The following is a 25,718-nucleotide window of genomic DNA, read 5'->3' on the forward strand; positions in this document are numbered from 1 at the left end:
CCCAGCTTGCCCCAATCTCTGCACCCACCCAACCTATCCCCACTCTATCTTTCCCCAACCACCCACCCACTGTAACCCAACTCGCTCTACTGCCAGCCACCCAATCCCCTTTCTACTCCCACTCTATCCTCACCCTGCCCTCATTCTTTTTACCCCATCCACCGTACCTCCAGTCTTTCAACCCCCACCCACCTTACATCCTCCCTCTACCGCCACCCACCTTTTGCCCACTCTCTCTACCTCCACCCATCCACCCTATCTCCACACTTTACCCCAGCCCACCCACCGCACCCCTACTCTCTACCCCCACCCACTGTACCCACACTTTCTAATGCAACCCACCTTATCACACCCTCTACCCCACCCACCCTTTTCCCACTCTACCCACCCTCACCCTACCCCCATTATCTATATCTCACCCTACCACCACTCTTTCTAGCCCCACCCTATCTCTACTCTCTCTACCACCATCCACTATACCCCCACTATCTACCGCCACCCACCCTATCTCCACTCTTCCCCAAACACCCACCCTACCCCCATTCACCCTTATCCCAATCTAACCCCACTGACCCTATCCCCACTCCCTCTATCTCCACCCTGCTCCCACTCTTTCTACCCCCACCCACCGTGCCTCTATTCTCTCAACCCCCACCCACCGTGCCTCTACTCTCTATACATCCACTCACCCTCCCCACCCTCTCTACCCTAGGCCACAGTATCTCCACTCTCTACCCCAATGACCCATGCTGCCTCCACTCTCTCTACCGCCACATTACCCCACTCTCTGCCCCACCCACCATATCCCCACTCTTTCCCCACCCACCCACTCTACCTCAACTCTCTCTACCCCTACCCATCCACCTTACCCCACTCTCTGCCCCCACCCTATCCCCAAATAATCCCACTCTCTCTAGCCCACACCCTATCCCCATTCTACCCCCAGCCACCCAACCCCACTCTCTCTATCCCCACCATGCCCTCACTTTCTACCCCATCCACTGTACCTTCAGTCTTTCAACCCCCACCCACCCTATGTCCACTCTACCTACACCCCATTTCCACACTCTACCCCGACCCACCATACCCCCACTCTCTAACGCCACCCACCTTACCACACGCTCTACCCCACACACCCTATTTCCACTCTACCCACACCCACCCCATTCTCTATATCCCACCGTACCACCACTCTTTCTACCCCAACCCACTGTGCCTCTAGTCTCTCAACCCCCACCAACCCTACCTCCACTCTCTCTATCTGCACCCACCCACCGCAACACACTCTACCCCACCCACAGTACCTTCACTCTCTACTCCGACCGACCCAAGCTACCGCCACTCTCTCTACCTCCACCCATCATCCCCACCTCACCCCTCTCCGCCCCACCAATCCCTATCCCCATTCTTTACCCACCCACCCCCACCCATCCACCCTACCTCCACTCTCTCTACCCCACCCATCTTACCCCACTGTGCCCCCACCCTATCGCCACTCTTTGCCCAACAACTCACCCAACACCCACCCACTCCCTCTACCCCCACCCGCTCCCCAGCCACCCTAACCCGACAACTCTATCCCCATCATGCTCCCACTCTTTCTACCCCCACCCACCGTACCTCCAGCCTCTCAACCCCCAACCACCCTAACTCTACTATATCTACCTCCACCCACCCTCCCTCAACTCACTCTACCCCACCCACAGTACCTTCACTCTCTCTACCCCCACCAGCCCATGCTACTTCCATTCTCTCTACCTCCACCCACCTGCAAGACCCCCACTTGCTCTACTTCCACCCACCCTCCCTACCTCTGCACACTATACCCCACTCACCCACCCCCACACTCTCTACCTCCACTTGAAACACTTGTGTATAGGTGCATAAATGCCATATCATATATCACCCTACGTCCACTCTCTCTACCCCCACCCATCCACCCTACCTCCACTCTCTACCCAAACCCATCCACCCACATTACAATACCCACCCTACCCCCACTCTCTCTATCGCCACCCTGCCCTCACTCTTTCTACCCCTACCCACCCCTCTCTCCACACTCACCAACTCCAAACCTCAATCTACCCCCACCCACCCTCCCTACCTCCACACACTATACCCCACCCACACAACCTCAACTCGCTCTACCTCCATCCATCCTATCTCCACTCTACATCCATCCACCATACCCCCGCTTTCTACCCCCAGCAACCATACCCCACTCTCTGCCCCACCCACCATATCCCCACTCTACCCTTGTTCTCTATATCCCACCCTACTCCTACTCGCTCTACCCCCACCCTCCCTACCTTCACACTCTCTACCCCCACCCACCCAACCTCCACTCTCTCTACACTGTGAGAAAACAGAGGGTGTCTCCTCCGCTAGTCCCCAGGGATCTCTCTCCCAGGTGGCCAGGGCACGGTCAACACATTTGGATCCAGACCCTGGGGGTGGACCAGTGCGGGAGGATCACCTGGGTGAGGGGTCTTCGGAGTGGGGGTGAGACAGTCAACGGCAAGAACCGGCATTACCCCCTATTTTGTTTATCCAACCCATCCTTTACTTTAGGATGCTCTGAGGTCCCACCCCCTTTTTACACAAACACTGGACCGAGGAAGAGGGTGACAGAGTAACAACATCAACTTTCACACATCATACTGGCCATGTCCCGCTAATCGGGTCAGGCAAAGTCAGGCACTCATTCTAAGTGCATACACCTATTAGCCCTCCCCACACAAATAAAAGGCACAACCCAAAGACACACTCTGGGCAAGGTGGAACATGAGAATGTGCAGGGCTTCTGGGATGAAGGCAAACCTATTGGAGCAGATCGACGGACCAAGGGGCGAGAGCAGCGGGTCGGAAGCACCCAGAGTTTCCTACTGGAGGGCGTTACGTCAGAGCAGCCACGAGAGACACATGCAGAAGGCCAGATCCCACAAGTGAAAACTGCATTGTGTTTCAAGGACACCAACGACCCTCCCGGGTGAACGGCACAGTTGGGGAGGTGAGGCCAAGCCTGCGGTACTAACCTCGACTTGTGAATTGAAAACCATAAAGCAAAGAAGAAACTCACACAGACAACGAGTTGGCAAGCGACCTGAAAGACTGATGTGTGTTAAAGTTTGAAATGGCAACACTATCACAAGTGGAGGCTGCACGTGTGTGAATGAGATGCGAGGAAAGGCAGACCTGTGAATGAACTTAGTAAAAGGCAGCTGCGAGGTCAGCGATACTACGTAACGGAGTGGTCCAGCAAGAGGGAGTATCCCATTTCAAAAGTCTCTGTGAAAGGTAAATTGTTCAAAGCAAGAAAGCGAATAAACAGAAAAAGTGATATGGAAAAGTTGAACTCCTAGAAAGGGGAACGTATAAGTTGAACTATACATTTTGAGTCAAAGTGGTGCTGCAGTGGTCTGAAAAGTTAGCCACGCACATTCGAAAGCCTTCGACATTCGAAAGTGGTCCGAGTCCGACAGGGGGAGACCCGAAGTGAAGTAAGCTTGGGGAAAGGAACCCTCCTTGGAAGTTGTGTGTTGAACTTTATCGTGAGAGGTCCGAGCCCGGCAGAGGGGTACCTACGAGAACTGTGTGGTGAAAGGTCTGAGCCTGGCATAGGGGGACCTTTATGAACTTTTTGGCTGAAACATTATTTTTGGAAGTCGAGAAAAGAGACTTAAAACATGGAAGGCCAGACGGGCTTCGCTCCATGTTCTGGAACTGTATTTATGTTAGATGTCGAGCCGGAGTGTGTCACCCTGCCTACAGGCACAGCCTTACTCCATGAGGTCCAACGTGGGGAGGAGAGCTAGTTCAACCACATTTAATACATTTGAACACCGATCTTTCCTTTTGCATGCATTTCTCCTTTATTCACTTTTTTTTATTTACAAGAGACAGGGCAGGCATTAGTTTTTGTTAGCATAGGCCATTTTGATTTGACAGACTCCACTAGGACTGCGTTATTTATTATTTGATGGTCGAGACTACTCCCATCTTAGTTATAGGGCAGACTAGGAGTTTCTCCAACCCCAACCATTCTAATAAAGGTTTTACAAATTGTACCCATTTTGTTAATTGTCATAATTGTGATGCCATACAACACCCACCCTACCTCCACTCGCTCTACCCCCACCCATTCACGCTACCTATTCTCTCTACCCCACCCACTGTACCCCCACTCTATACCCCACCCCCAGTCTTTCCACAACCATGCACCCTACTTCCAACTACCCTACTCCCAATTATTCTACCCATCATCCACTCTCCCTACCACCACCCATCCACCCTATCTCCACACTCTACCCCCACCCATCCACCCTATCTCCACACTCTACCCCACCCACTCTACCCCCCTCTCTACCCTCACCCACCTTACCCTACTTTCTACCCCCACCCAATCCCCACTCTACCCCCATTCTCGATATCCCACCTAACCCTCACTCTTTCTACCCCCACCTTCCCATGCAATCCCCTCTCTCTATCACCTACCCTACTTCCACTCTCTACCCCCTCTCCCTATTTCCACACTCACTACCCCACCCACCCTACCTACACTCTCTCTACCCAAAGCCCACCCTAACCCCAATCCCTCTACCCCCACCCATCTACCCTACCTTCTCTTTACCCTCAAACACCTTATCCAACCCCACCCTACCCGTACTCACTTTCCCCAATCATGCGCCCTACACACACACACACCCTATCCCCAATCACTCTACCCCCACCCATCCATCCTTTCCCCCACCCAACCTACCCCCACTATCACCACTCTACCCCCACTGACATTACCTACACCCACTCTCTACCCCCATCACCCACCCTACCGCCACTCTCTCAACCACCCACCGTTACTCTCTAAAACCCATCCATCCCCATTCTCTACTCCCACCTTACTCTCTTTACAACCCACCCACCCACGTCCACTCTCTACCCCCTCTAATCCTTCCTCTCACATGCCCGCTTTATTTTTTATCTTCTCACTCTCAACCTTTCTCCCTCAGATTTCCTCTTGTTCATCATCATTTCCTCCCTTGCTCCATTCTTCTTCCTTCTCATTCTCTTGCAAACCCGTGCCACATATTGCATCCCGCTTTGAAACTTTGTACTCTCCTCTTTGCACCCTGGTGCCTATAAATGCAAAAAACAGCAGTAAACGCCAAAACTATTGGCTTTGGCAATGCTCGTTTCTATACTTAAGGTATATGGTATTGGGTCACCCATAAGGTGCCCAGTCCAAGGGGTGCCTCTCAGGCACCCAGTGTTGGCCCTACAGTGATTTTATCATCCTAAATTCGTTTTAGGGGCTAGGCTGGTGGCAACTAATATTTAGTGTTGGCTTCACCAGGGGATGCAATCTGATATACCACAGTAATAGCCCAATTTGCTTTTATGGTAGCTATTGGGGTACTAATGGGTCTTTTTAAGTTCTACTCCTGGCCATTTTGTTTAGGGGAGTTTCCTTGTTTAGGAAAACCATGAGGCAGGCCTTAAAATGGCTGTTTTGCCACATGGCTCTCTGTGAGCCCACGATGGCAACCTCCATGGTGTTAGGGACTGGTTTAGACCAGTTCGTGGCCCTGGGCAAGCCACTACACTTCCTGTAGGGGTGGGCCTGAGTGTTTGGGTTGGTGGAGTTCTTCACACAAATATATTCAAATGTAAGAAACACAGAAAGTAGCATTCCCTTAGCTTATAAAAAACAAAAAAACAAAGAGCAGATGGAAATACATATGTCAGACTTTATTAGCACCAAGTCAATGTCTCAGAAGTGAGCAAAAAATAACGTTGACTACTTCTCACACGTGATGGTGGTTTTGAGAGCTGCGGACAGCAACATGTGCTGGCATAGGATACAGTTTAGGCGCCAAATCTAGTAATAGGTAAACAAACACCAGCTAGAATCGTATGCTTCCATTTCGATTGGCCGATGTAGATCACATAGGAGAGTTTGGCATGATGGTCATTTTTGATAGTCCTGTCTCTAACGAAAAGATCCTTTAATAATATACAAATCCCCATTATGGAAAAACACTGATTGCTTGATACAACTTGGAGGTAAAAAATGATTGCATGTTTTTTTGGCAGCATTGGGTGGTTCAGCCTTCAGAAATTATAAATGCCACATCATATCATATCTGGAAAAGAAATCTGACTAAAATTCAAACTAGTGCATCTACCATTGATTTCATCCCACACAATTTAATTCCTTGCAGCATGGAAAGTTAAGTATGAATTAAATTATTCAAAATGTTATTGCTAGAATAATTAGGATATTAAAGTATTCTTTTCTTTAAGCAAATCACGAAGGACATGTTCTGAAAGTCCTGGTATAATTTTTCCGTTTTCAAATTTTGGAGACAGAGCAGAGAAGTTAGCAGTTTTGGAAGATGTTTTAAGGACTTCACACTCATCCCTATTTAAAATTATATGAGCCATTTGTAAGCTACGTAGACCGTATCTATGTCCATTTCTCTTTGTGACGTCCGAAATTCTTACAGAAAGGTGCTCAAGAGCAGTTTTTGAACAAATATCTTCATCAGAGGGTTTCTTTTGAGAGTACTCCTGATAAAACACATCCAACAATTTCCTGATTCTTGGGTTTGCTTCACACATTTTTACATCTCCTGTAGAAAACATATTGCAGTTAAAACTGTAGAAACTAGGTGGAAGGGAGTTTCCAGTTAAATTATGAGATGGTCCAGACTTGTTTTTAGTCTGCGGCCGTGATTTAGGAAAATCTTCAACACTACCTTCTATGGTGCTTTCAAGAGATGCCATGCTTTTGCCATCCACTTGCATAGATGAACATGGTAGAGACTCAAACAAACGTCCAAAACCAGAGATCTCATTTCTACTTTCATTATTTTTAACTTTAGGTATGAGCACCTCTTTTCTTCCATAAGTAAACGATAGATCCAATGCACTGCTCTCTTCGGATAGCTGGCTCTGAGCAACTTTATTTTCTTCCATTATAATTGCGACATTAAAAAAGAAACAGAAAACAATGAAGAAAACGCAGTGTGGGTTCGCCCTCACAGTTTTCGTACTTGAACAGTAAAGTTAACAAATAATCCCAAATTCCAGTTATCTTGAGGATGCAAATATACTCGTCATCGTGCAGTCTTCTTTGAACAGATGCTGGCGACGCGAGCTCAGGATTGTATCTCATACTGTCTCTTTTACCTCTGCTTGATCCTGTTAACAACGGAATGGAACATATTAATAAGGCCTTACATAGATATGTAATTTAATTCGTCCACCATTTTATAACAATACCTATAAATAAATATAAAACGCACACTAAACAAATAAGGCAACTAGAATTCATTCTTTGGCTGCAGTCAATAAACGAGGAGTACCAATAAACCTACAACTACAATAAAGCAGAAGGCAATTCTTTGGCAAACACAACCATCAGCTCCTTTCTCAGAGAACAATACTCTAATGTTCAACCATATATACATATCATGGGAGCAGAACATCACCGACAGGAGAACATTGTCCCATGTAGAGAAGAAGGGATCAGAATTGCCTCAGGATTAACCAAAGGTTTGCATATATTTCAAAACAAACAGGATTAGGAACGGATTTTAAAAAAAATCTATAAAACTAATTTTCATCAACTGTGTGCCAAGCTGTACACATGTCAAATGTGGTTACACAGGGGGATTAGGAAATGAATGAGAAAACCAAATCAATCATAACAGGAGTCAGGAGGCTCGGCATTACACAATCTATCGCATCTTCCTAGATGACAGCGTGAGGGAGGGCAAGTAGCTACTTTTTTTTGTGACAAGCCACTGGTACACCACAATTTCCTCTGCAATAACAGTAATGTAGCTTTCATCAATTTAGTCTAATAACTCAGTGCTCTTTAATTGGCGATTTTAAGCAATACCAGATGAGCTTCCTCTACAGTCCAGGCACTTTACAAAAAGTTGGTGGCATGTGATTTGGCCCATGGAGTGAGCAAACCAAGTGGTTGCTGTACAGAGGAAAATGAGGTTGGGGTATGTGCTGCCCATCCTATTGCTTAATATGAACATCAATGGTATAATTGAGACCTTAAGTGAAGCCTCAGTAAATACTCCAATGGCAAGGGCACACTCCTAGCCATTTGGTTTGTCGATTATGTGGTGGTGCGCCTGGACTCGATTGGGGGGTTAGTGGATAGCATGAGCCTTCAATGAGGGGACAACGTGGTCAGTACCTGACATTGACATTAGAGCTATCTTTTTGCTGCCCAAATCGTGCCCGTCTTAGAGAGTCATGCCACGAGAATAATCCCAAACATTGCTATCAAAAAGAAGGCCCTGGGTTCCCCCATACATCATTGGTGCTGGGCCTCCCCACCCAAGAGATAGAAGACTGGGTAGGCGAGGGCTCTCTGCAACGGCCACTACAATGGAATACTGGGACAAGATCGCACCGTAGTATGCTACGATCACTTTCCCCCTCTCCACGACAGTTATATGGGGAAATAGCGAGTTTCCCCCTGGTCAGGGCAGAGGGCACCTCCTTTGATGGTATGAGGGTGGGCTATGCAGGTTGGGGCAAATGTTTCAGGATAACCTCCCTCTCACGTTTGACCAGTGTAAGCAGATCTTTCAGGTTACAATGCGGATAAATATGGATATATCCAGCTGCGGCATTGGTTGTCTCGAGCCAATGTGGCAACCCAGGAGAAGCATGGTGCGAGCGCGACTACCTTTGAGGATTTCTTCTTAGGAGACCCCTCAGCAGCAAAAACTGCCATCCCTATTTAGAGTGCTGAACTCCAGGAGGTTTACAGCCCCACATGGGTACATGTCTAAGTGGGAGGAAGATGTGGGTAGGCCCATCAATGAGTTAACGTGGTAGAACATCTGGACAAGGGCGGGAAAGGCTTCTCAGGCAGTTCAACTCAAGGAAAATAGTTTTAAAATACAGTGCAGGTAGTACCTGACCCCAGAACGGCTACATAAAATGTATCCACAACTCTCCCCCCAGTGCTGGCACTGCGGGACGGCCCCTGGCTCTTTTATTCAAATGTGGTGTGGATGCCCTCAGATACAGGGCTTGCGGGGGTAAAGTAGTCACCCTCATTAAAGAAATCTGCGGATTTGAACTTGAACCCCTGGCATTATTACTGGGTAATTAAGATTCCCAAGGCCATTACAAACTGGGGTCCAGAGGATCATGTTTGGTCACCCACTTTTTGGTGGCGGCGAGACTGGTCATAGCAAAGCACTGGAAGAGGCAGGGAGAACCAGACATTAGGGAGTGGGGGCACGAGTATGGTATGTGGCAGCCATGAGCAAAAACGACTGGGCACTACAGGGGCGGATGCCACAATACTTAGCAGACTGGTCCCCATTAATTACATATGTGAGTGGGCATGATAACCCCAATATCCATCATAAACCCCATGATATGTCATCATTTTCACTGCTATATGTCTCGGAAGTGATCAAAATGAGGGCACCAGAATTCACCCCAAATATTGAGGTTCTTGTATGCGTTAGGATTGCTGAGTATTTTTGCACCGCATTTTATGTTTCTATGTTATTATGTTTATTTTTAGTTTTCCAATGTTCTTCTACTTTCTATGCAAGGCACAGACTTGGTGTGCATGGTCCGCATGACTCACCACAAATTCGACTGGACCTAAATTGTGGAATTATGTCTTAATAATCGTTTAGGACTAAGACAAAAGTATTGGCGAGTTATGTATAATGCAAAGTGCCTAATTAAGTTTGAATGATAAAAAAATAAGAAAAGCTGTGGTGTATGTGAAAGTCAATGAAGACACAAATCTACGATTATGGTTAAAGCTGCTATTGCCAGATTTGAGTCAGGATCAAACATGCAGAGCATAGGCTACTACTGTTAAACTAGCAGTGATCCCAATTACAAAAGTGAAACAGGTGCAGCCAGGCAGGTATATCTGCGTCGTCTCTTAGCGCAGGCTATATAGTTCAGGAGGAGCGTGAGCTGGCACAGAAGCAGAGGCGTAGATAGGGTAGGACCTGAGCGGGTAAAGCACCCCCAAAATCTTTAAATGCCCACTTAGCAGCGCTGTGTGGGAATTTAAAGATGTCGCCGTGGTGGGCCCAATTACATTAGCTTCCGGCCCCACTTTGTTAAGACAGTCCTGGCTATGCCTCTGCACAGAAGCAAAACAAATAATATTGTGGTAAAAAGAACGTCCAACCAAGGTTCCATAAAAATAGGGTACTTTAATTAAACAAACAAATATAAACTAGTCAGAAACGCTGCAAACCATCCCTCTAACAGAAAACGAAGAAGAAGATGCAGACTTTGGAATCAAGGGGCCACTTTGAGTTGAAGACAGTGGTGCACAGGCACTGATTTCAAAAGCAAATGTTGATAGGTCTTTAGAATTTTTTACAAGTCACTAAGGCCTTTTACAACAGGACCAGGGGCGGGTGGGTATAACCACTACCAGTATCTTTATTCATGCTTTTCGGGTCGCACCAGAAGCGAGGGCGCTGATGCAGGGACAATCTAGGGGAGTTAGAGCAGAGATCACAGTTAAAAAAGCCACCCCTGTCAGTTGGAATTTTTGGTTCCAGCAGCTGTGTTCAGGAATGCACATTACCTTTGAATCTGGCTATTGCCACTGCAAGGCAGACTCTGGGGTGGTGGGGTGGGATTATCAGTAGACCGGCACAGCAAGGTACATATGTGCACTATACTTTTTGACATGTAGCATTACGAAAACAAGCTTGATTAGCAGAGCTCCCTTTGAGTGGCGGAAAAATCTCAATGGCTCAGGCTTCTACACTCTTGCAGATGGCTGTCACAAATACATGTAAACAAAAATAAATTACAGTTATCAGAGATCTTCTGGGAACACTACAAGAACCTATACAAATCAGAGTGCATCGTTTCAGAAGAAAAGGAGATTACCTAAACCAAATACCAAGGTTAAAATACAAAACAAATACAGTTAACACCATTGAAGTCTATCAATATCTGGAATTAAAAATACAATTAACTAAATCAAAAAAGGGAAATCAATGGTCCAACGGATTACCAATAAAATTCTACCAAACGTTCAGTCACCTAATCACTTAGAAACTGCTAGAGCGGTTACTCTCATTCCCTACCCCCAAACAATCCAAGCAAGGGATGTGTTAATATAATTATCTTAATCGTTTTCTAGCTGGTTTAGTAAACCCTTCATGATCTGTTTAAATAAAGTAAAGTCTTAATTTTGTATAACAAACAATTGGAAAGACAAAGCTAGATAAATGTGTTATGTTGCTGCTACATGGTGGTATCAAAACTAGACAAAACAAACAGCCTCTATCTTGGAATGCCAGAACGTCTCACAAAAAACTCCAAGGCATCCAAAATAATGCAGCAAGACTACTCCCAAGACTATTTTCACACATAACAGTAAACACAGCAAACAATTTATGAAAATAGTTCCAAAGGTGCGGCGACTGCTCCTTGTCCATACCTGCTTCCCCCTTTTTCCAACAAAGTCCACAGTAGCCACAACTCCCCCAACCCTTCGTGCCCGAGATCCGCCTGCCCCTGCAGGTGTTCCTGGGCTGAGAAAGCACTGTTTATTCGGGGGAAGCTGAGCCCTCATTGCTACCACCAGGCGCCCCCGCCGCTTAGGTTCCCAAGAGGCGCTGGTCCGAGAAGAGCGAAGACCCTTCCTGCTTTGCGATGGCTCATTCGGAGTCGGTCTCTTGTCACTGGTCGCCAAAACACAGCCCTGCCTTCCCGCAACGTCAACGGCCAGGCCTAGCCATAGCTGTCCCTTATGCAGGGTGGGTAGGTGGAAAACTAAAATCCTTCTCAGCATTGGCGGGCGTCCTTCTCCTGCGGGCTGTAAGTTCTGTGCAGCCAGCGCCCACTGTTTATATGGGGCTTGGCCCACCCCTTTCTTTTGTTGCCCTTCGTGGGCTTTCCAAGCACTTTGGCGCGCTTAGACTTATCCCTCCCCTATCCCAGGGAGGAGGGAGGAGGAGGACCCTGCTACGGTTATCGGGGTGCCTCTCCATCTTGCTCTGTCTTTCCGTCGTCAACTTCATAACCTGGGCATTTGTGCCATTACTATGCCAACATACATCCCCCTTGCTCATTTCGCTTAGCCCCTTTCTTTTCCCACCAGTAAGCTGCAGAATGAGGCATGTCTTCTTTTTGGCATAAAAAGGCTGCAGATTTATTTTCACACAATAGTAAACATAGCAAACAATTTGTGAAAATAGTTCCGAAGGTGCAGCGACTGCTCCGTGTCCAAAACCTGCTTCCCACTTTTCCCCAACAAAGTCCACACTAGGCACAACTCCCCCAACCCTTCGTGTCCGAGACCCGCCAGCCCCTGCAGGTGTTCCTGGGCTGAGAGAGCGCCGTTTATTCGGGGGAAGCTGAGCCCTCATTGCTACCACAAGGTGCCCCCGCCGTTTAGGCTCCCAAGAGGCGCTGGTCCGAGAAAATAGCGAAGACCCTTCCGGCTTTGCAATGGCTCATTCGGAGTCCGGCTCTTGTCACTGGTCGCCAAAACACTGTCATGCCGAAGGTGTGTTACCACACACCGCAACTCCCCCTTTCCTCTTTCATAGTTCTTAGTGCACTTTTTGCAAAATGTTTTGTAAAACCCCCAATGCCGGCCAGTGCACTCCCTCTTTTGCATATTGAACCAGGGACTTCACCTTTGCCCAGGTCGTGCCTGGCACAGGGAACACTTCTGCCCCTTCCACATTTCTTTCTTGCCTTGGCCTGCTCTCAAACCACCGGCTCCTGGTTTACCCCAGCTGTGAGGTCAACTTGTTAGTCATACTTCACACCCGCAGTAAGTTCCTCTCCATATTTTATTAGGCTAAAGCTCCCCAACCAACTTATCCTGTGTCTGCCTGCCCTTGACGGAGTTACCATGCTGGGAGAGCGCCGTTCCCGACGGTGAAGTTGAGCTGTATTCCTTTGCTAGAATTTCAAAAACCAACTTTGCCTGGCTAAACTTGCTCCCCTCAATAATCCTTGCACCAGGGGGGCGCTGTTGCGCACGACCAAGATGGCCGCCTGATGTGAGAGCTCCGACCCGACAGAAATCCGAACTATATTTGAATCCCGTTTCGAAGCCCCCAGAGGATAGTAGAGCCGAGCAGAGGGTGCACCTTGACCCAGTCCACACCCAACCGAAATCCTGAGAGCGACGGGCTAAAACTCACGGATATATCGGCGTTGGCGTGGTGAGCAGGAGAAGGCCCGGGAGTTGGCCGCAGAGGACAACCGGCTGGTCTACGCCCCGCGCCACTGACGCTCTAGCCTGAGAGACATAGAGAGGTGGGACTCCTGTGCCGCGATGTCGGGCCCATGGACATTGGGGAGCGACTGGAGTGACCCCCCCTGGGCCCCGTACGCGTGGCTGTGCAAGCGTTGCTGGCTCGGGGGCCCTGCTCCGGACCGGAAACAAGGTTTTGACCGGGTGTGCCCGGTGGAACCCTGCCTTCGCAGTTATTGAGACCATCCTGTTGGGCTGGAGCTTCCTGCCGCGGCGCCGCGGGTGCTGGAAAGTGGGCCATTTTGGGACGGCGTGATATCCTCTCCTCCCTGACCGAGGAATCGACTGCATTTATTGGCCGGCAGCCGGGGCGCGCAACGCGTGCTACATTCCCTGCAAGTTGGCGGGACGGTGCAGCTCTTTTCTACGCGTGAGGGGTCGAATTAGCAAACTGCCGCTGATACCTGACCATTGATGGCTCCATGAAATACTATTGTTGCGATACCCAGGCCTGAGCGAACCCGCTTGACAAACAATATCCTACGCGGCACAGCCGGCCTGCCTCCGTGGTAAAGTCACACAGATTCTGCTGCCCCCGTCGGGTTGTGGTGGGATACCGGCAGGTGTGGCGAACATGGGCAACACTAGGAAACAGGATAAGGCGGCTGAAGGGGCGACTGGGAAAAAGAAAGGTCAGATGGATTCGTACACCAGTAGCCAGGCAGCTGGCCACGAGCCGGATCCGTCGACGGCGGAGCCTGGCGTGGAGGGCGGCGACAGGGTTGATCGCCTTACCACGATAGTGCAGAATGGCTTCCTATCCCTGAATGTGAAACTAGACGACATTGTCAACACTACAGGAGCACTGAAAAACCAGAGTTGACAAAGAGAGCCTTAGAATCACTGAGGCCGAAGACATAATTGGTACAAGCGAAGACACTATTGCGCGACATGATCGCGACATAGCGCAGCTTAAGGCGGGCATGACCGCACTGCAGAGTAAGTGCAAACTCCTAGAATCCAGATCCCGAAGGAACAATATTCGGATTGTGGGCGTTTCTGAAAAGTTTGCCAAAGAAGCTATGGAACAGCAAGTGGAAAACCTACTTAAGACTCTTTTTGGCACAGAATCCTTTTCAAGCCAATTCCTGGTTGAGCGAGCGCATCGCACTCTGGCCCCCGCGCCGAAGCCTGGAGCCCCACCGTGTACTATCATCGCCAGACTGTTGAATTACAGGGACAAAGATGCAATACTTAGGAAGGCCAGAGAAATTGGGACACTACAATATGAGGAGAACCGCATACATGTCTATCCGGACTTTGCTGCGGGAGTACAGGCCAGCAGGAGATCATATGAGCCGGTCAAACGGCTACTGAGGGCGCGTCAGATCCCGTATGCGCCGATATTCCCGGCTAAAATGCGAATCCAGTATGGAGGAAGAGAACACTTTTTTGAGACTCCGTCCGTCGCTCTAGCATATGTTGAAGCAAATATACCCCTACCACCTAGAGGCTGTGGACCGGACCAGAACGGAAGATCACCTCCGGGAGAGGGAGACCGGGGTGCTGTTGATTGAACTTGGTTGCGCACTTATCCTATGCAGCTGTTTTGTCAATGTTTAAAGGGATTCTGCTCCCACTGGGGGGCTCCGAGTAACCTTCGAAACGGGTCGTGAGCCCGCTCGGGTGGCCTCGTGACGACAACGTGGCACCCACAGGAAAGTTTAAGGGTACATCGTCAAGTTGGGGTGGATGATGTGGGTGGAGGGTGGGGTTGGGGAAATCTGGAAGTTACAGATTGTTATTGCTGCCAGGACATGTTTGGGACCTGGGATTTAGATTGGTTTAATTTCAGTTCCAGGTTGGTTGAAATCAGGTCTGGCGGGTGCACGATGCGGCTACAGCAGATAAACATTAGACATGGTGGAAGCAATGGCACGGCATGGATTGGGTAACGGGGTGAAAATAACTTTATTATCTTGCAATGTCCGAGGGCTAAACAACCCGATGAAAGCCAGAAAGGTAGGAAATTATGTCACCAGACACGGTCCTCAAATCCTAATGCTCCAGGAGACACACGCCCAGGGAGCGGTTAACCGTAACATAATGGCTAAATGGGGCAAGCTACGTTATTATACAGAATATTCTTCACAATCCAGGGAGGTCATAACACTCATACATCCTGCGCTTGGATTCCGCACTGAGGGGCACGAGGCCAATCCAATGGGAAGATATGTGTTGGTGTGGGCGGAAATGGCCGGCAGACGAGTGACCCTGGTTAACACCTACGGCCCTAACATAGATGACCCGGATTTCTATCTGAAAATGTTCGACACTCTCAACAAACACGACACAGAAATCGTTATATGGGGCGGCGATTTCAATGTTGCACTCAACCCCATGTTGGATAGGTCAACCAGCGTAGTGAGGGCTCCCACTAAAACAGAGATAACCCTGAACCAACTCCTCCCACAGTTGTCACTGATAGACGCTTGGCGGGTGCTGCACCCGGATGATAGGCAATATACATATTACTCAACAGTGCATGACAGTGAATCGCGTATAGACTACTGGTTCATATCCTCGGACATCTTCAATACGCTGCAACACAGCACGATCCTTCCCTGCACACTGTCCGATCGCTCTCCGGTCTTATTGAGCCTCGTTTTCCAAGATGTTCCTAGACAGGCCAGGAGGTGGAGAATGCCGGGGGGGGGGGACTGTTGGGAGATGCAAACGTGGCCGAATCACTACATGAAGAGATAACCAACTTCTTTGCAGACAATCTGGGGACGGTGGACCGGATATCCACGGTCTGGGAAACCTTTAAGGTTTGGGTTAGAGGGATCCTTATGTCCAAATCAACAGGACTCTTGAAGGGGGTGAGACGGGACCTTGAAGACACCCTTGCTAAAATTCATAGACTCCTTAGGACCTTTGACAATTTAGCCACGAGGGAGGTACGATACATTGCGGCCCCCATGCGGGCGCATCGCTATGAGGAGGGGAATAAGACGGGGAAAATGCTGGCCAACCTGCTTCGAAATGAAAAAAATAACGCCCCAATATCCGCTATTCAAACAGCTCCAACTGTAATGGTCACAAGCGATAAAGGTATTAACAATTAATTTGTTGAATATTACAAAACACTACACGAATAGAGACCAGAAAACCGCCACTGAGACGAAAGAATACCTGGCCTCACTGGGTCTCCCGACACTCCCAGATGAAGATAGATTGGCTTTGGAGATACCTGTCACAATAGAAGAGATCACTGAAGCCATCAAGGATCTCACGTCGGGTAAAGCTCCGGGTTCTGATGGACTGGGGGGCGAATTTTATAAGGAGTTCCATGAGGAGCTGGCCCCTATTCTACTCAGAACCTGGGAGGAGGCCCTCGAACAGCACAAGCTATTGTTACGGTGCTTCTCAAGCCCAGACGCCTACCCCAGGATATGTCCTCTTACAGGCCCCTCTCGCTCATAAATACCGACGCAAAAGTTTTCGCGAAGGTCATGGCCAATCGTATGTTACCCATGGTTCCATCACTGGTTCATCCGGACCAAAATGGGTTAATTCCCAAAAGGTCTACAGCGCTAAACCTCTGCCGGGTGTTTGGAATCATGGGACAAATAGACCCGGGCAGGCAGGCGGTCGCGGTGTCCCTCGACGCCGAGAAGGCATTTGATTCAGTCTCATGGGAGTACCTCTTCTCGGTGTTGGAGGCGTTCGGGGTGGGACCCAATTTTATCAGATACGTCTGCCTACTCTACACAAAGCCCGGGGCGAGAGTATACACTAACAGAACCATGTCTGACATGTTCAAACATGGGAAGGGGCACAAGACAGGGATGCCCGTTCTCGCCAATCCTATTTACTCTTACAATAGAGCCCATGGCTGCTGCAGTCAGATTGAGCCATAAAGATAAAGGCATAGTCATGAAGGGCTCTAATCAGCTGATTTCGCTTTATGCGGACGACACGCCGTTATATATGCGTGAACCCGACAAAAACCTGGCGCCCATAATGGCAGATATACACAAATTTTCTGATTACTCTGGTTACACTGTGAATAGTTCTAAGTCGGAAATCTTCCCACTCACCCCTTGTACTAAATGTCCGGAAACGACAGAGGGCCTTAAATGGAGGGAGAGATATATTAGCTACCTGGGCGTCCTGGTCTCCGGGAGCAGACAATCTCTATTTACCGATAACCACGAAGGGGCGCTACAGTCAATTAATGCGAAGCTTGCGATATGGAGGCACCTCCCTATCTCACTGCATGGCAGGATAGCAGTGCTAAAAATGACCGTCCTTCCTAAACTGCTGTACCTGTTTGTGAATATCCCGATATGGCCAGGCAGGGAATTCTTCTCCAGGCTGCGATCAATGGTGACCACATTTCTATGGAACGGGAAGACTGCTAGAATGGGATGGGAGAAAATGGTGGAACCATACAGTACCGGAGGCATAGCAGCCCCGGACTTTGAACTTTATTATCTAGTTGCCCAGGCGCAGTTTGCGAGATACTGGTATGAGACGGCAGAAGAAGCACCGCATGCATGGGTGGAGACACACACAGTTGCACCCTCGGACGTGAGATCAATTATCTTCGCCCCACGACATAGAGACGTGTGTGAATACGACCCGGCGAGCTGCACTGTCCGGGCTTGGGGGGCAATATGCCGGAGACTTAAAATTGAAAGGCCCTATAACCCACAGATTCCCTTGTGGAACTTTCCCGGCATTCCTCCCACATTCGACACGGACATGCAGGAAGCATGGGACCCCAATAGGGAAATGGTGGTAGGGGATATGTTATGGTGGTAGGGGATATGTTCATAGAGGGGAAATGTGTTAACTTAACAGATATTTTAAGGGCACTGGGGAGAGGACCGCTTCGAACGCTCCAATGCTACCGAATGAAATCAGCATTCCAGGCTAGATGGCCCCTATTTCCTGATAGCCACTCTCACACCCTTGTTTACAAATGATCACGACTCAGGGGGGGTCTCGGAGTCTCCAAATTATATGCATCGGTGCAGGCCCACACCCCCACGATCAATAATGTGAAAACAAAATGGGAAGCAGATTTGCAAGCAGCCATTCCTGATGAGAAATGGGTAAAGTATTGTACACTCACTAAAAGGGTTTCGCTCAATGCAGGGCTGCGCCAGATACAATTTAAAATTCTGGACACACTGCACTATACACCGGCCGCATTCGCGAGGTTTGTACCAGACTCCTCGAGCGAATGCCCCAAATGTGGCGCCCCACAAGCAGGGTCTTTCCACATGTATTGGGACTGCCCTGATCTGCAGCGGTTCTGGGGGTGGGGAGGTGGCCGAGTTACTGGCGGAACTAACACAAATATCCCCATTCCTGTCTCCACAAAAATACCTGTTTGGTGATATTGGGAAGTGCTCGGAGAGAACTAGAAGACTCTAATGTTTCTTGCGCAGTCGCTAAAAAATGCATCCTCCAGGCTTGGAAAAGCCCCACGCCTCCAAGCATGAACACCTTTTTACGAGAATTGACGTATGTGAATGAGAACGAGGAACAATGTGCACCGACTCAGCCGAGAATGAGCCGACCGAAAGATATCTGGGGCCCGTTCAGGACATACTTATGTGAACTGCCGTCGGACAATGAAGACCCCGTGTAAATATGTATCACTTGTGAAAATGCATAGTGCCACTGTATACTTTTTTCTTGTTATGATGTTGGAACGAGCTGTGAACCTGCCACTACCGCAATAAAAAGATGTTTAAAAAAAAAATATATAATAATCCTTGGACTAACGGCCCTTGCCGGAGATCTTGTGCTGGCGCAGCGCCGTCTCCGACAGGGGATGCTGACCTTTTAATTCCTTTAGTAAAGCCCCCCCTCACCCTCGGGCTTTCAAAGAGAGGCTTCCCACTTCCATTTTACTTGTCATGTAGGCCCAATTTCCCCCAGCCGAATCCTCTGCGGTCTGCCTGCCCGTGCAGGAATTTCGCCAGGCTGGAGGAGTGCCGCTCATGATCGGGAGGAGCTGGGCAATCCTCTTTTTTAAATAGACCTCCTTCCCCTCTTCTGTTCCTTCAGAAGGCCAAAGCTCCCCAGCCATAGTCCCAGCAGACTGCCTAACTGTAGACGATCCCAGGCTGGGGGAGTGCCGTTCAAGACCCGGACAATCTGAGCTCGTCCTTGTTTCCTTTTGGCCACCCTTGGCCATTTTTCCCGGCACTTAAGTAGCGTCTTACTAAAACCTACACTGCTACCTATCAGATGCACCATCACCACTGTTACTTGTTTATTGACTGCGGAAGGATGAAAGGCTTAGTTGGCCTTGCTGACCTGTTAATCTAAACCCCGATCTTAATGCCAACACTGTACCCCAATGCATTGCTCAACACCTTATTTTAGCGAATGAAGCCTCAAAACAAACAAACAAACACATGGCCCCTAGTCATACCTTGAGAAATCTGGTCAGCCGCCACGTGCAAGTTAACTTTTCCTTGAGTCCTGAGTGCTTCAGCGCCCCTCCAGAGCCATACCTTTAGTGTGAACTGGAGTAGCTCACCCAAACTACACCCCTACACTATCCCCATCAATGGATCACTTACACCATACTATCCTCCAACTCTGTTTTCCTCTCCTACTGGCCGCCTCTGTCCCTGTAACGAAACAGCTAACCCCTAGCAGCGTCCAATGTTGCACCGCTGCCCCCCAACAGTGTCCCATGCCGAATCCGGGGTCTGCAGCAAGCGTAACACGCTGCGAAGCACCTTAGTCCTCATTTATCACTCCTTACATGGCATAGCTCTCCCAGTTACGGTCCAATAGCAATACCCAGTCTATGTACCTTCATCGCCCCTTCATAGTAACTCAGCTAAGAGCCATTACTTCTGCAACCTTAGATACCTTCCTTTAACCGCTGGCTAAAGCAACACACCCATTTCGGAGGAATGCCTTAGTGTAACATCCCCTAATACAATCCTTTGTATCCCAGCAAATCTCCTTAACCATTTCCCAAAGGCACCCTTATTGTACATTTCTGCCAATCCCAGCTTGGAGCGCACTAGCCCGCGCCTAACACTCCTTTCGCGGCCAGAAGTTCCAGGGACCAACCGGTTCTCCTCCCTCTCAGTAAAGACCCAGCTGCCACCTAGCCGCGGGCCGAGTTGAAAACCGGCGTCTGCCGACCTGTGACCCTCAGGTACATCACGCTGCCTCAACAGAAGAGAGCGGGATAACAAAAGAGCCCTGCTTCATCCTTCCATAACCTCACCCTAGCACGAATATCCAGCTCCCTCGTCCCAGGCCCAGTATTAGTTACCCCAAGGCTCCTTCCACAGCGCACAACAACCAACCGCCAGTGTGCGGTAGGCGCATAACCCTGTGGTTACTTTCAACCCTTTCCCCAGCGGGAGCAAAATGCATCTTTCAGCCATCGCTCGGGCACATAGGTCCTTTACTCATTCTGTTAATACCGACCTTTATCCTACCATACCTAGCGCATGTACCCACATTGAAACACCCTGTTGACTCAGGGCTCTGGCCAATTGCTTCCCCTCAGCCGCTTCCCATTAAAACCAAACCCTACGTGCTTACCCTTGCCGGTAAATCCCTCCTCTGTAGATTGCACCCAATATGTTCAGAAACGTGTGGCGCCGAGGCAATGGGCACCTACTCCTAATCCCAAAAAGAGCAAATGTGAGTGAAATGCTCCCATCAACCATACAATAAACTACCGAGCCCTAACCATGTGCCTCAAGAAAGAACTTGTAGCTGCGGAATATCGGCCTGCAGTACTGTCCTCGGACAGGACCCGGCTACATTTAAACTCGTCGCCATTGCCATGCATCACCAACCTATTCGAAGCATTGCGTTGCCTACTGCCTGGCCTAACCAGCGCCCTTCCCTAAAGCCTGGCGGGGCCCGGCCATTATGCCCAACCACCCGCTCTGATCAAAGAGCCCTGCACCCACTGCAGTAGAATAGGGTAGCCACATATACTCAACTTGCAGGCATGGAGCCCTACTGCCGTCCCCCTTCAGACTGCGCCCTCTCTTTAAGCAGACCGAGACAACAGGAGGTTTCTGGCTGATTCAACCACTTTATATACTTCCCTCGCAGTGTCGGTAGAACGGACCATGAGAAAAACCACCTCTTAAAAACAAAATTCGTCACACACACGCTGTTGCCACAACTGGGCCATCCCGTAAAGCAATTTCTTTTTGGTCCTGTGACAGACATGGCACGCCTCTATTGCACAGCGAGCGCTCAACTCACTGAGCTATTTTACCTGCCGAAGCCCCTTAAGAACAAAAACTCATGCCAAATAAAATTGTTGTGCCTGTGCACCTTATTCGATGGAACACCGAGCGAAGCAAATCACAATCCATGCACGCATTAAAAAGCTAGCATATAAAACCATCTCATTCCAGTTCCTGGCAATAACCCACCTCGTGTAGTCCATATGGCAAAAATGGTTTAAAAACTAGCGCAGCACCCCTCCACATAGCGCTACACTGGCGTGCTTCCCACCCCCACTTTAGGCACCCCCACCAGCTGGGGAACAAAAGTGGGAATAATTCACACCAAGACATAGTAACAACTATGGGGAACTCTACATGCCTCCCTGCCCTGTGCGTGTAATCCAAACAAAGGGTAATCTTCAACACTAGATGATAAATGGGAGGAGGCGCCAAGCCATCCTAATGAAACATTTTAACTTAAAAAAAGTGTCCCATCACTACAGCGATTGTACTAACAATCCCCATGTACGAGTGAATTCCAAAGAAACTCTGGTTATGGCGCCCATTTCCAATATGCCCTTAGTCGAGGTGACGGATATCAATAAGTTGAAATATTTAAAAAAGACCAATTCAATTAGCAATGCTAGACTGCAGTCCCACAACATAATTTTGTTTCCTTTTGCTAGTGAGACTTAATTAAAACTTAATTAAAGCGTCCATCTTGTTCATAGCCACTAGCTAGCCAGTATGGCGATCGGCCTGCAAAAAGTTTCTATTCCAAGTTTATTCCTGCAATGGCTGCTGCAGCATAGATAAAATGCGCAGCTGAGCTTAACTGCCTACAGATAATTGTCAAGATACATAAGGGGAGGGGGCCTTAACCCACAGGTGCACTTATTATAAACCATTTCTGCAGAACACTGAAAAGGCCTGCGTCCCGGAGGCCAAATATCAACGTGTACCTCAATCTGCCCTTTTGCATTCACGTGCCTGAGAGGTGGCTTGAACCCTATATGTGGTTTCTGGTAGACTGATGCTCTACCCGTTGAGCTATTGAGGTCCCATGCGCAACTCACCATCCACTTTACAGTAAAATAGACAAATACAATGCGCAGGCCATGGACAACCACCCATGTATGGCCAAAGAAACCCACCTAGCGTGTAAATGTGCAAAACCAACTATCCAGGCAATTCGCAACGACCATGGCAATCTGAGCATGGCTTTAAATTAACACGGCTAATGTGCCAATTCCCCAAGAAAGCAAATGGCACGGAGTATCCAAATAACACCTGCAGCCTCCTCACCATCACAAAGGGCATAATGTTTAACCCCTCGTCGCACCTGCTTGCCGAGCCACCTTTTGAGCAGGCCCATCGGCAAGCCCAGAAGACATTCCCACACACCAAGCTGCCGCACCATCCCGCTGCTAGGACTATGATAAGAGCGGCCATAAAACATGTCTCGAGCCACGGCCCCCATCGCAATGAAATAGTTTCACCACGGTATACGCTACTACCTTGCTCCCGGCGCACCGCCACTCCGATGCCCGGGTTTGCTCCAATATATTGGCTGCCTCTGTTCCAGAATGTGCCCCACTCGCCTTTCCATACTACCTGGTTCCTTACCAAACGCACCCTCGTTGCTGCAACAAAATCGCCTCCTTCTCTGGAACCAACAGTCCTGCACACCGGAACCCTTCTTCTCTTGGAACAGAAAACAGCATCCAAAACAAGCAACACGAACCAGGAGCAGGAAACGAAAATCGTTCTCAGCATCGGCGGGCGTCCTTCTGCTGCGGGCTGTACGTTCCGTGCAGCCAGCGCCCTCCGCTTATATGGGGCTTGGCCCGCCCTTCTTTTGTTGGCCTCCCCGGGCTTTCCAAGCGCTTTGGTGCTCTTGGATTTATCCCTCCTCCTTACCCAGGGAGGAGTTGGTCCCTGCCCCCTCCATCTTGTAATGTCTTTCCGTCATCACCTTCAGCTGGTAAGATAGCTCAGCGGGTTGAACGCCCGCTGCTGCGATCTGAGCGTGATCTGCAGACCCGAATCCCGGCAAGGCCAATTCAGCCTTTCATCCTTCCAAGGTCGATAAATGAGTACCAATTTCAGTTGGGTGATATTTTATGTAAATATGTGCTCTGTAAAGCGCTTTGGATTAAGGCGCTATATAAATAACACATCATTATCAGTATTATCATATACAAGCCAACATTCCCCATTTCATTCAGATAATTATAGTCAATTTTTTTCTCTTTGCATTCTGTGACTTGTAGTAGATTCATGCTGGAAAAATCCAGCATTACAAGCCCTACAAGGCTTTGTTTTTTTAAAACCGGTTGAGCTACCATTGTCGAAACGAGGCAGCCACAGAACAGCATGAAAGTAGTTTAACATGGGACTCCAAATATAGGTTCGTGGGAAAAGTCGCGCTCTGCCGGTTTTATTATTTTAATGGAAACGTCAGGATATTACATCTATGCTGCAAACCCATTTATCTACCATATATAGCGTGCAAACCAGTGAGCAGTCTAACAAACCAATTACAAAGAATATTTCACAAGAGTTTGGATGAGAGCCACAGGAAGTGCAGACCATGCCTTCCGGAAACAGTAACAACGGTTGAGGTAGCGGTGATGCAACGCCCTCCCCGTTAGGTGCACGTCTCACTGCTGCGCTGCAGCTCCAGTTCTGTTGCCCCGCTGGTCAGTAAACATAGCCTCCCAGAGTCCCGATCCATTGCCGGGTCGATACTCAATTTCAAAACGTACCCATTTCCGTCCTCCTTCTACATCCTCTCGCGAGAAGCCATCCTCCTGCGAGACCTGAAGGTCAGGACGACTTTCACTCTGTCCATTTGCCAGTTACGGTGATCAATAAAGAAAAAAGAAGGAAAAAAAAACACGCACGACCATCTGTACAGACACAACAAGGGGCGGAAGGGGGCGTGGAGAGGAGGATGGCCACACGGGACAGCCTCCTACTCAACCACAGTCCTCCATAAAGACAAATCTCCTCCGGCTAGACAGCACACACAGTGACACACCAACCCTCCTTTCGGTGACTAAAGCTCTCCCCACATAGAGTAGGTCGCGGCTCGCCCTACTTCTGCCGAGGTAGGAGTGCTCCACCCACTACGAACAGAGTCCGCCCCCTCGGCTTGTCTAGGCCTTTCATTTGCCTCATATGGGCTTTAGCACCGCCCCAAGGAGGGTCGGGGCTGGAACTCGTTCAGTGGTTGCACAGGCCTGCTGCTGTTTAGCACTATCTGACTGAGCGCACGTCCCACAACTGCATACCGGTGAGTACGGGAGTACGCCAATATAGAGGGGGGCTATTTATACTTAGAATGCAAAGCAGGATCGCGAACAACACCTGCTGCTTGTTTCTCATGCGCTGCGACCTTCATATCTTGTCCGCACGCATTCACTCTCTCTTAGTACAGGCATTTCGCACTCTCCAACAGAGAAGCAGGTGAAGGCATTCGCTGAGCTGAGGCAGCTTCGACCTGTGAAATTAGAGGTCTTTCCACAAACCCTGACAGTTCCCCATCACTACAATGTTTGACTCCTCCCACCTTATGGATGCGACACCGCCACCCCAGAGCTCTGTCCTACCCCCCTGCGGTCTCCTCATCTTCTGACAATTCCAGTGCCTGACAGCCCCCAGCATACACCAAATCCAGACATCACCGCAGCGCCCAATACACTACCAGGTACTTTCAGACCTGCCTACGTTTGCAGATCAAACATTCTGAGATTGCTGTGGCCCTGCGGTGCTCGAACTCTTCCTCTACACCCAGTCACATCAAATGAACATTTAATATTAGGAATCTGAAAAATAACAGCTCAATTGCAACTTACTATCAGCATCTCTAATTATTTTTCATATGGGAAAGTGTAAATAATCCTGCACTGATGTGTTCTGTTTAATTATTAGATCATCATACGTCCAAGCCAAAAGCAGGGCTTACACATACAAATATGCAGATAAGGCACAGTGAGAATTATTTGCTCAAGATCACACACTTTAGTGAAGTGCTTGAAACCGGTTTGCAATTTAAGCACTTGACCACATATCTTCTCAGGCGTAGTTGGTAGGAGTATGTGTCAGTGTTTGTCATTTAAGAATATCTATTGCTGAAATGACTTTTTAATATCTCATATTTTCGATATTTTATGGACAGAGGTGTTTTTATTGTCAAAAATAATGAATAAGTAGGCATGCTTACA

General features: G+C 48.9%; 2 protein-coding genes across 4 annotated transcripts in view; one reads left to right on the forward strand and one right to left on the reverse strand.

Moving 5' to 3' along the window:
- Positions 1 to 5,730: 5,730 nt before the first annotated feature.
- SHLD1 (shieldin complex subunit 1) lies at positions 5,731 to 24,523 on the reverse strand. 2 transcript variants are annotated; one of them, XM_069641546.1, is made up of 2 exons: positions 24,258 to 24,523; positions 5,731 to 7,200 (listed from the first exon to the last, which is right to left on the reverse strand). In XM_069641546.1, the coding sequence occupies exon 2, from the start codon at positions 6,973 to 6,975 to the stop codon at positions 6,271 to 6,273; it is 705 nt and encodes a 234-aa protein (XP_069497647.1). In that variant the 5' UTR covers positions 6,976 to 7,200; positions 24,258 to 24,523; the 3' UTR covers positions 5,731 to 6,270. The 2 variants fall into 2 exon arrangements, with proteins under 2 accessions (XP_069497647.1, XP_069497648.1); XM_069641547.1 differs by lacking the exon at positions 24,258 to 24,523 and adding an exon at positions 24,082 to 24,195.
- Positions 24,524 to 24,614: 91 nt separating this feature from the next.
- The window catches only part of AGL (amylo-alpha-1,6-glucosidase and 4-alpha-glucanotransferase), a 973,499-nt gene continuing 972,395 nt past the window's right edge, over positions 24,615 to 25,718 (forward strand). For both annotated transcript variants that reach the window (XM_069641544.1, XM_069641542.1), the window contains exon 1: positions 24,615 to 24,787. The gene's annotated coding sequence lies outside the window, so the exon portion shown is untranslated. The remainder of the gene's footprint in view (positions 24,788 to 25,718) is intronic.

This window comes from Ambystoma mexicanum, chromosome 1q, assembly GCF_040938575.1.
Source record: "Ambystoma mexicanum isolate Mex_15411 chromosome 1q, UKY_AmexF1_1, whole genome shotgun sequence".
NCBI classification, from domain to species: Eukaryota; Metazoa; Chordata; class Amphibia; order Caudata; family Ambystomatidae; genus Ambystoma; species Ambystoma mexicanum.